The 9,501-nt window shown below is 54.7% G+C and overlaps 1 protein-coding gene across 3 annotated transcripts in view; it reads right to left on the reverse strand.

The window, feature by feature from the left end:
- FBXW8 (F-box and WD repeat domain containing 8) overlaps window positions 1–5,617 on the reverse strand; it is a 55,665-nt gene extending 50,048 nt beyond the window's left edge. The window contains exons 1-2 of one of the 3 annotated variants that reach the window (XM_051633986.1): window positions 5,504–5,617; window positions 1,719–1,823 (exon numbers count right to left, since the gene is read on the reverse strand). In XM_051633986.1, the coding sequence (XP_051489946.1) occupies window positions 1,719–1,823; window positions 5,504–5,602 (204 nt within the window). In that variant the 5' untranslated portion in view covers window positions 5,603–5,617. Of the gene's footprint in view, window positions 1–1,718; window positions 1,824–3,069; window positions 3,262–4,891; window positions 5,216–5,503 lie in introns of those variants that run through there. The other 2 variants (XM_051633984.1, XM_051633985.1) reach the window with 2 other exon arrangements.
- Between the last annotated feature and the right edge of the window lie 3,884 nt (window positions 5,618–9,501).

The following is a 9,501-nucleotide window of genomic DNA, read 5'->3' on the forward strand; positions in this document are numbered from 1 at the left end:
CCCTCTTAAAAGGAAAAAAAAAAAAAATCACCAGGAGAAAAATGAAAAGGTTTTTGTTTTTATTGCTTTGCTTTTTATTTGAACACTTAAAAAGAAGCCAGCTCTGTACTAAAAGCATTGGATATTCCTCTCATTCAGAGAGCCTCATAAAACCATGGGCATTTGCTGAGCTACCTGTCAGCTGCCACATAGGATCAACTGACTCAGTCTGAGAAGGAAAATGAGAAATGTGGAAAATTCTCTCAGTGTTCAAACACATCATATGAGAACAGGTTCAAGTTAAAAACCAAAGAGAGTGAGAGAGAAACCAAGTGCAGAGAAAAGGAGCAGCCCAATCAGGCAATCTTTTTACTGTGCCATGAGGTAAACTGATCATGCCTAAGGGAAAGGAAGACAAAGAAAGAATAAATTTAAAGTAATCCACTTCAGAAATGCCAGCCTGCTCCCTCTCATGGGATACTGCCTTTACTGGTTGCATTTCCCTCCATCAAACCATAGAAACTTGAGAATCTCTGAAAACACCAAAACAATAATCCTAGACTTTTTTTTCTCCTCTGCAACAGAAGCCCAGGAAGAGGAGTTATTTTCTTCTAACAGCCCTTATTCCTAAAAGGCTTTAGCAAGTCAAAGCTTTACCCAATAACCACCTGTAGCTACTTCACACTAGGACTTGCTCACATTGACTATTAGAAGCCCCATTTCATTTCCACGCAGGTGCCCTTTGCATAAGACCTGTGTCTAGCTGACCACACACAACAAGGCTACACCCTGTCTGCCACTTCCCAGTTCTTACATGTTAACATTTCTCTCTCATGAGCAGTCCAGGCTGTGGCTCAAGTGCAACACAGAGAATGGTTCAGGCTGGAATTTTGTCAAGTTGCAAGTGCTTTGTACATAAAGAGTTCAACCAACACGAGCCTGAAACACCAAACTGTAGCCATAGGAGAAGCTGGCAATGAATCTCCACATCCTGCTCATTTCCTTGTTTCACAGGGTAATCAGCACTTGCCAATTAAGTTTTCTTTGAAGACTCATTCAGAGAGGAGGTTCATCATTCAGTGTGTGAAGAGAAGGGATAAAGAGGCTCAATAGTGTGGGCTGAACAGTCCTAAGCACAGTCAGGTGGGTGAGTGTTTAAGTTAGGAAAGCCACATGTAAATGATGGAACATGTCTGGTGAAAGGCTGGTAATAAAGCAGCACTAAAGTACAAAAGAAACCCCTTGTTGGTTTATTCTGGAATGGAGGGGGGGTGGAAATCAGTGTCATTTAAGAATTTAGCTTCACATTAAATTATTACAGACAATTTCTATGGTTCAAGTCACACACACTGAAAAGAGAGGGAGAGCTCCCTTAGCCCTGCAGAGTGCTGAGCTCTAAATATTGCAGCAAGATGCTCACTTGTTTCTAAATACACCCACTTCAATCAAAAGATCCTTGCAAGCATTTATTTTAAATCTGAAGGCTTCATTTTTTGTCCAAGCCACAAATGTTTTATTCAGCTCTACTCAACTGCAAGCTATAAATCCAGCTCATTTACTACCACTTTTTTTTTTTTTCAATATTCAGCTTGGAAAGTATTTCCAATAAGTAAAAGCACAACCAGATGAGCTACTAGGGCTACCAGACATCTTCTTTGCATCAAGGTGCCCAACTGTTTCTGGAATTTCTCTGCCAATTTTACATGGTATGAAAGAAGCAAACTGTGAGCAGCACCTACCTGAGCACACCTTCCCAATTCAGTCTTGCTCAGGTACTGAAATATCTTCAGTGCCAGTTCATAAGGCAGCTGGATATCAAAGAAAGGAACTTCATTTATTTCATTCTGAAAAGAAAAAGAAACCAAACATATAAATACTTGGTTAGGCTTCTTTAATGCACAGCTAGATAGTAGGTAAAGTTACCATAGTAGTAAGAAAAGACATTGTACCCTCAGTGCCATCAGAGTTTCAGTAAAAAGCCAGCACTAATTGTGATTCTCCATCCCATAATAGCACAATCTGAGACAGATCATGGGGCATGAAGGTACCTGAACTACTCTGTGTTGAGCTACACCAGGGAAAGAGTACTAGAAGGCTCAGTGGAGTTAAAAAGCATATTGAGGAGAATTGTAAAACTTATTTATAGTCAGGGCACAGAAAGGCAAGACAAGTTCCAGGAGAAAAGTTTCTCTACTGTTTCAGCAGCAAAAGACCAAACAAGTGAGCACTTGGAAGACATATAAGCCCATTATTAATTCCACTTCAAACACAGATAATGGAAAAGGAATGACTACTTGGATATAAACCTGAATGGAGAAGACATTTCTTTCTGTCTTTCATTAGTAACACAAAACTGTCTCTCTAATAAGCAACGTGCTGGAAGAGCTGCTCTTTGAACTCATTAAGTATCTCCAAAAAAATGTAAAACTAAAGAATCCATCACTTACCTAACAGCTAAATGCTGCATGTGGATTTCTCCTAGTGGGTTTTTTGTTTTAACTACGTAACTATTACATCTTCTTCCTGCAGTTATTGCAACAAGATTTGTCCTCTCTCTCCTTTTTGTCTGCATATTCCAAATTTTTATATTATATATAACACAGAGAGAGCAAAATCAGCCCATTCTGACCATTCCTGTCACACATCCTGAAGTTTTGTTCTCCAGTGTTTTTTTCCTGGTTCCTGTACCCCCTCTCCCAGGTGCTCCCCAACACCTGATCACTCTCCATCAATCCCCAACACAAAATCAAACCCTATCTCCATTGTTTGTCACCAGAAAGCCTGGGAGATTCCAAATAAGGACCATCCCCTGCTCTCCAGCTCTGCTCACCTTTGGTAGGTTTCTTCTACAAGCACTTGGTGCTCATTTAAACCTGGACCCTTTGCAGCACCCATCAAGCAGCAAAAAAGGCACTGCTGGGTTTCTTTCAAGGAAAGCTATGGTATAACACAGTGGGTGAAGGTTTTTAATGCAAATGGTATTTCACACGAGATAAAAGTGTTTAGACAGCACAAACACAGGCAATATTCCCTTTTCAGCAAGACAGTACCAGTGTATAAACTCTGGAATCTTGCACTTTCTAAAGTTACCTGAACAAGACCTGTGGACAAACCTCCCTGCTCCCATCCCTTCTGATCCACAGTTTTCCTGCAGCCACCAACAGCCCTTTTTCCTCTCTGTGTCCTCTGACCAGGATCACTGGCTCCCCCCTTCCTGCTGGTGGTTTTGCAAGGAGATTGTTTGCTTTCATGTGATCTGAACTGCATCTGTTTCCAAAGGGGATACCAAAAATAAATAAAAGGAACACAGAGAGCACATCTCCATGGCCACATGAAGAGAGACCTCAAGCTGGCCAGATGTGATCCAGCTCGGATCCAGGAGCCACACACACCATCTTAGAGCAACACACTGCCCAAACAAATCAGATGAGCCATTGGGCAAGGCTTATTAGCTGGAGGCTTATGAGCTCAGGCACAGCCCCACCAGGAAGAGATTGCTTCCAAATTGGAGTTGACTCAGGTCCAAGCAGCAGAACCTGGTCTGTCTGCATGGAACCAAGAAGGACAGGCTGCCTGCAGACAGAGCAGGGCAGACACAACAGTGAAGACAGACAGTTGGAAAAAAAAAAACCAAAACAACAGCAAAAACCAGCTATAAATTGTTGGGTTTTTTTACTAATCTGCAAGAGTATTTATAGTCAAATTGTAAGCACAAACTTGCAAAAAAGCACAAGCAGAAGCTCATAATAATTCCATCCTAATGCAACCTTAATTTTATAGAGACAGATCAAGGTCTTAATAGAATTATAGACTGGTTTGGGTAGGAAGGGACCGTAAAGACCATCCAGTTCCAACCCCCTGCATGGACAGGGACACCTCCCACCAGCCCAGGCTGCTCCAAGCCCCATCCAACCTGCCCTTCAACACTGCCAGGGATGGGGCTCTCACACTTTCCCTGGGCAACCTGTTCCTGCCTTCCCTTCCTACACCTCAAAAATCCACCCACTTTGTCTTGACCCCAGTCCTCCCCCCTGCAAACCACACTCCCAGGCTCAGTCAGCACCAGCCTGTCTAAAAGTCTACTGGAAAGAATCCAAAACTCAAATACTGCCATCCCCTCTGAGACAGATTTGGGCTCCCGTGCACTAATGGAGCACTAATTCTGTAAATGGATTAATTTGTGCCTTGCAGACAGAAATTTAATCTCTTCCTTTTAATTTTATTTTTTTTTTTAAGCAAAGAGTAATTAGTCACAGTTAGGCTAGTGAGAAGCAAGAAAATGGGGTTCCCCCCCCCCTCTTTTTTTTCTATGCTGTAAATAAAATCTCTATTGTATTTAGAGGACTTACCAAAATAACTTTTATCTGGTTCAGAACTGTATTTAAAAGTATTTCCGAGTTAACTCCTGGATGTAATGAATCCATAGCTCTGTTCTCACTACACTGCTGTGTCACAAGGCAGGATGACTCCCTAATGACTTACTCCACCTGCACCACAGAGCCAGGATAAGCAAACACACCACCTCACGGGAAGCAAAGCAGAGTTGTGGGGGGTCAAAACCTCGTCAGGCAAAACGCATTCAGGAGCTGATGTTACAGACAGGTTCACGGGGAGGACAGGACTCAGCAAACCCCCTTCCTCACCCCGTCCCAGGGACGAGGAGCAGGCGGGTCCCGCTCTCTGCTCCTGCCAGAGCGGCCCCGAGGCCAGCCTGGCCAGAAATCTCCCGGCGACAAACCCCTCGGCGATAAATCTCCCGGCGACAAACCCCTCGGCGATAAATCTGGCGATAAATCTGGCGATAAATCTGGCGATAAATCTGGCGATAACCCCCCTGCCCCCCCCCCCCCCGCGGCCTCCGGTCCCTCAGCTCCCGCCCGCGCCGGGCCCCTCGGCGGCCGCCCAGCCCTACCAGGTCCCGGATCAGCTGCCCCAGCAGATCGTCCCCATCGCCGCCTCCGTCCCCATCGCCGTCCCCGTGCCCCGCGGGCCCCCGGGCGGGCGAAGGGCCGCGGCGGGCCGGGCTCCCAGCGTCCAGCAGGCCGCGGGCCAGCGCCAGGTAGGCCGGCTCGCCGGATTCCGCGCTGAGGCGGCTCCGCGGCCCCTCAGCCTCCTCCTCCTTCTCCTCCCGCCGCCGCCGCTTCGCGCCCCCCGCCAGCTCCTCCCGCCAGCGGCGGCGGAACAGCTGCAGCTCCAGCTCCGCCGAAGCCGCGGCCATAGCGGCGGGGCCCGGGCCCGGCCCATCCTCCCGCCGGCCCGGCCCGGAAACCGCGCCCCGCGCCCGCGCGTTCCGCCGCGCGGGGGTTCCCCGCTCCGGGGCTGGGCTGACGAGCCCTTGGCGGCTTCCGAGCCAGCCCAGCCGTGCGGGGAAGAGCCCGCCTGCAGAGGAGGAGCAGCAGGGGAGGCAGCAGGGGAGGCAGCACGGCCCGGCGCGGCCCGCTCCCTCCACGCGTGTTCGCGGCCTCAGCCTGAGGCGCGGCCCGGCGGGCAGGGCCGGGCCCGCCTGGCCTGGCGTCCCTCGCACCTTCTGCAGGAGACACGCACCGCGCAGCTCACTCCTGCCGCTCCTTCCCGGGGCTGCCGCTTCCAGCGCGCTGCGGGCAGCAGGTGACTCGAGCCTCATCCAGGGTCAGCCCGCCTGGCCCTCCCAAGCGTGGCCGAGCCCCCAGCAGGGCCCTGGAGCTCCTGCTGCTCCAGCCAGTTCCAGCTGCCCCGAGGAGAGGAAAAGCCAGAGGTGTTTCAGGCCTTCAGCCTAACTTTGTGCAGCGCCTGGGGACGAGAGAACAGGTAAGTGATGCTTGGCCAGTCAAAGAGCTGGTCCCTGGCGGCCTGTGGTGAACAAGGTGTGGCCCTTGCCCTGAGCAGCAGCTCCTGCCGGGCCTTCCTCCAAGCATCCCCCTCAGGCAGCTGCTCTTCCCCGTCCTCAGTGGCCACTGGCTGGATTTTCTCCTTTGCATCTCCTTGCTGCCCGTGCAGTTTACAAAACCCAACTCAGTGAACACAAAAAAAAACAACAAACCCAAAACAAAACAAAAAAAAAAACCACCCAGGCATTTTGGATTCCAGGAAAAACCTGGAACCTACCTCATTTTGAGGAGGAATTGCAATATGTAGAAACCCGACCACAATTTGTTTTCCCCGACCCGACCAACGTTTGATCCTGGAGGAAGATCTGCCCAGGGTGCATATGCTGGACCACAGTGAGCCCTGCAGACACAGGGGCTGCAGAGCAGCAGGGAGGTGGGTTGGGAAGGTGGTGAGTCCTGAGAGGGTCTCCTTAGATCCCTCTGCAATACCAGGGGGAATCTGCTGAGGGGCTTGGCGGGGGGTTCCTGCCAGGTGGAAAAGAAAGGGGCCAGTTTGGAGTGATTCCTTGCCCCACAGGGAGCTGGAGGGAGCCCGTGCTGCCATCCAGGGCTGGTGTGTGATGGGGAAGTCTTGCCTGGGGGGTCCCAGCCCCTGGACAGCTGGGGGGGGGTCTCTGCTTCCCCTGGCCAGTGCCTGGGGGCTGTGTGCTCCTGCCTTGGCCACCTGAAATGTGCTCAGAATCAGTAATGCTCTGGGTGATGAAATCCTCTCCAGCTCTGAGTAATCCCCTCACTGCCCCCTGCATCTCCACACTGTCCTCTCCATCCCACACTGGCACCTGCGTCCCCACGTTGTCCCCCCCATCCCCACGTTGTCCCCCCCATCCCCATGTTGTCCCCCCATCCCCACACTGTCCCCCCATCCCCACGCTGTCCCATCAAACTCCCACTGCATCCCTAAATATTAAAATGTCCCACCACACAAACACTCTTCCCTCCATTCCCCCCAAGTCCCCCCCATCCTACACTGCCCCACAATTCCCTCCCTGTCCCCTCATCTTGCACTGTTCCCCCATCCCATACTGCCCCTTAACTCTCCCACACTGCCCCACATCCCACACTGCCCCACATCCCACACTGTCCTCCATCCCCACACTTTCCCCCCAGCCCATGCTGCCCCCCCCCCACAGTCCCCCCATCCCACAAAGTCCCCCAATTACTACACTGCCCCTCCTTTCCCACACTGTCCCCTGGCCTCCCACTGCCCCCCAGCCCTACGCTGTCCCCCTTTCCTCACACTAACCCTCAATGACCCCCCATCTCACGCTGTCCCCCAGTTCCCACACTGCCCACCCATCCCACACTGTCCCCCTATACCCACACTGCACCCCATCCCACTCTGTCCCCCAATTCCCACGTTGCCCCCCCATCCCACTCATACCCACTCTGCCCCCCCATCCCACTCCGTCCCCCAATTCTCACTCTGCCCCCCATCCCGCTCTGTCCCCCAGTTCTCACAATGTCCCCCCATCCTTCTCTGTCCCCTCCTCCCCACACTGCCCCCATCCCACTCTGCCCCCCAATTCCCACACTGCCCCTCAACTCCCACTGTGCCCCCCAATTCTGCTCTGTCCCCTCCTCCACACTCTGCCCCCCAATTCCCACTCTGCCCCCCAATTCCCACTCTGCCCCCCAATTCCTGCACTGTCCCCCCATCCTACTCTGTCCCCTCCTCCGCACTCTGCCCCCCCGTCCCACTCTGCCACCCAATTCCTACTGTGCCCCCCAATTCCCGCATTGCCCCCAATTCCCGCATTGCTCCCCATCCCACTCTGCCCCCAATTCCCACTCTGCCCCCCAATTCCCACACTGCCCCTCAACTCCCACTGTGCCCCCCAATTCTGCTCTGTCCCCTCCTCCACACTCTGCCCCCCAATTCCCACTCTGCCCCCCAATTCCCACTCTGCCCCCCAATACCCGCACTGCCCCCCAACTCCCACTCTGCCCCCCAATTCTTGCACTGCCCCCCAACTCCCACTCTGTCCCCAATTCCCACACTGTCCCCCCAATTCTACTCTGTCCCCCTCTCCCACTCTGCCCCCCAATTCTACTCCGTCCCCCCCCTCCCCCCCCTGCCCCCCTCCCCACATCCCCCCCCTCCCCACTCTGTCCCCCCCCTCCCCACTCTGACCCGCAATTCCCACACTGCTCCCCATCCCACTCTGCCCCCCAATTCCCACTCAGCCCCCCAACTCCCACTCTGCCCCCCAATACCCACACTGTCCTCCCATCCTACTCTGTCCCCTCCTCCTCACCCTGCCCCCCATCCCACTGTGCCCCCCAATTCCCGCATTGCCCCCAATTCCCGCATTGCCCCCCATCCCACTCTGCCCCCCAATTTCCACACTGCCCCCCAACTCCCACTCTGCCCCCCAATTCCCTCGCTGCCCCCCAACTCCCACTCTGCCGCCCAATTCCCACACTGTCCCCCCAACTCCCACTCTGTCCCCCCCTCCCCACTCTGCCCCCCCATCCCACTCTGCCCCCCAATTCCCGCACTTTCTCCCAATTCCCACTCTGCCCCCCAACTCCCACTCCGTCCCCCAACTCCCACTCTGCCCCCTAATTCGACTCTGTCCCCTCCTCCACACTCTGCCCCCCATCCCACTCTGTCCCCCAACTCCCGCACTGCCCCCCAACTCCCACTCTGCCCCCCAATTCTTGCACTGCCCCCCAACTCCCACTCTGCCCCCCATCCCACTCCACCCCCCAACTCCCACTCTGCCCCCCAATTCGACTCTGTCCCCTCCTCCACACTCTGCCCCCCAATTCCCACACTGCCCCTCAACTCCCACTCTGCCCCCCAATTCTACTCTGTCCCCTCCTCCACACTCTGCCCCCCAATTCCCACACTGTCCCCCCATCCTACTCTGTCCCTCAATACTTGCACTGCCCCCCAACTCCCACTCTGCCCCCCAATTCCCACACTGTCCCCCCATCCTACTCTGCCCCCCAACTCCCACTCCGCCCCCCAACTCCCACTCCGCCCCCCAAACTCCCACTCTGCCCCCCAACTCCCGCACTGCCCCCCAATTCCCACTCTGCCCCCCATCCCACTCCGCCCCCCAACTCCCACTCTGCCCCCCAATTCCCACACTGTCCCCCCATCCTACTCTGCCCCCCAACTCCCACTCTGCCCCCCAACTCCCGCACTGCCCCCCAATTCCCACACTGTCCCCCCATCCTACTCTGCCCCCCAACTCCCACTCCGCCCCCCCAACTCCCACTCTGCCCCCCAACTCCCGCACTGCCCCCCAATTCCCACTCTGCCCCCCATCCCACTCCGCCCCCCAACTCCCACTCTGCCCCCCAATTCCCACACTGTCCCCCCATCCTACTCTGCCCCCCAACTCCCACTCTGCCCCCCAACTCCCGCACTGCCCCCCAATTCCCACACTGTCCCCCCATCCCACTCTGCCCCCCATCCCACTCCGCCCCCCAATTCCACTCTCTCCCCCCCCTCCCCCTCTCCCCCCCCCCCTCTCCCCCCTTCCCCCCCTCCCCACTCCCCCCCCCCCCGCACCCCCCGCCGCCGAGCGCCGCCCCGCGGGGGATGATGTCACCCCGGCCCGTCCCGCCGCCGCCCCGCGCTCCCTCCCTCCCTCCCTCCCGCACACGCCGCGGCACTCGGCGGCGAGCGGCGGCCGGCCCAGCC

The sequence above is a fragment of the Apus apus genome, chromosome 16, assembly GCF_020740795.1.
Source record: "Apus apus isolate bApuApu2 chromosome 16, bApuApu2.pri.cur, whole genome shotgun sequence".
In the NCBI taxonomy this organism is placed as follows: domain Eukaryota; kingdom Metazoa; phylum Chordata; class Aves; order Apodiformes; family Apodidae; genus Apus; species Apus apus.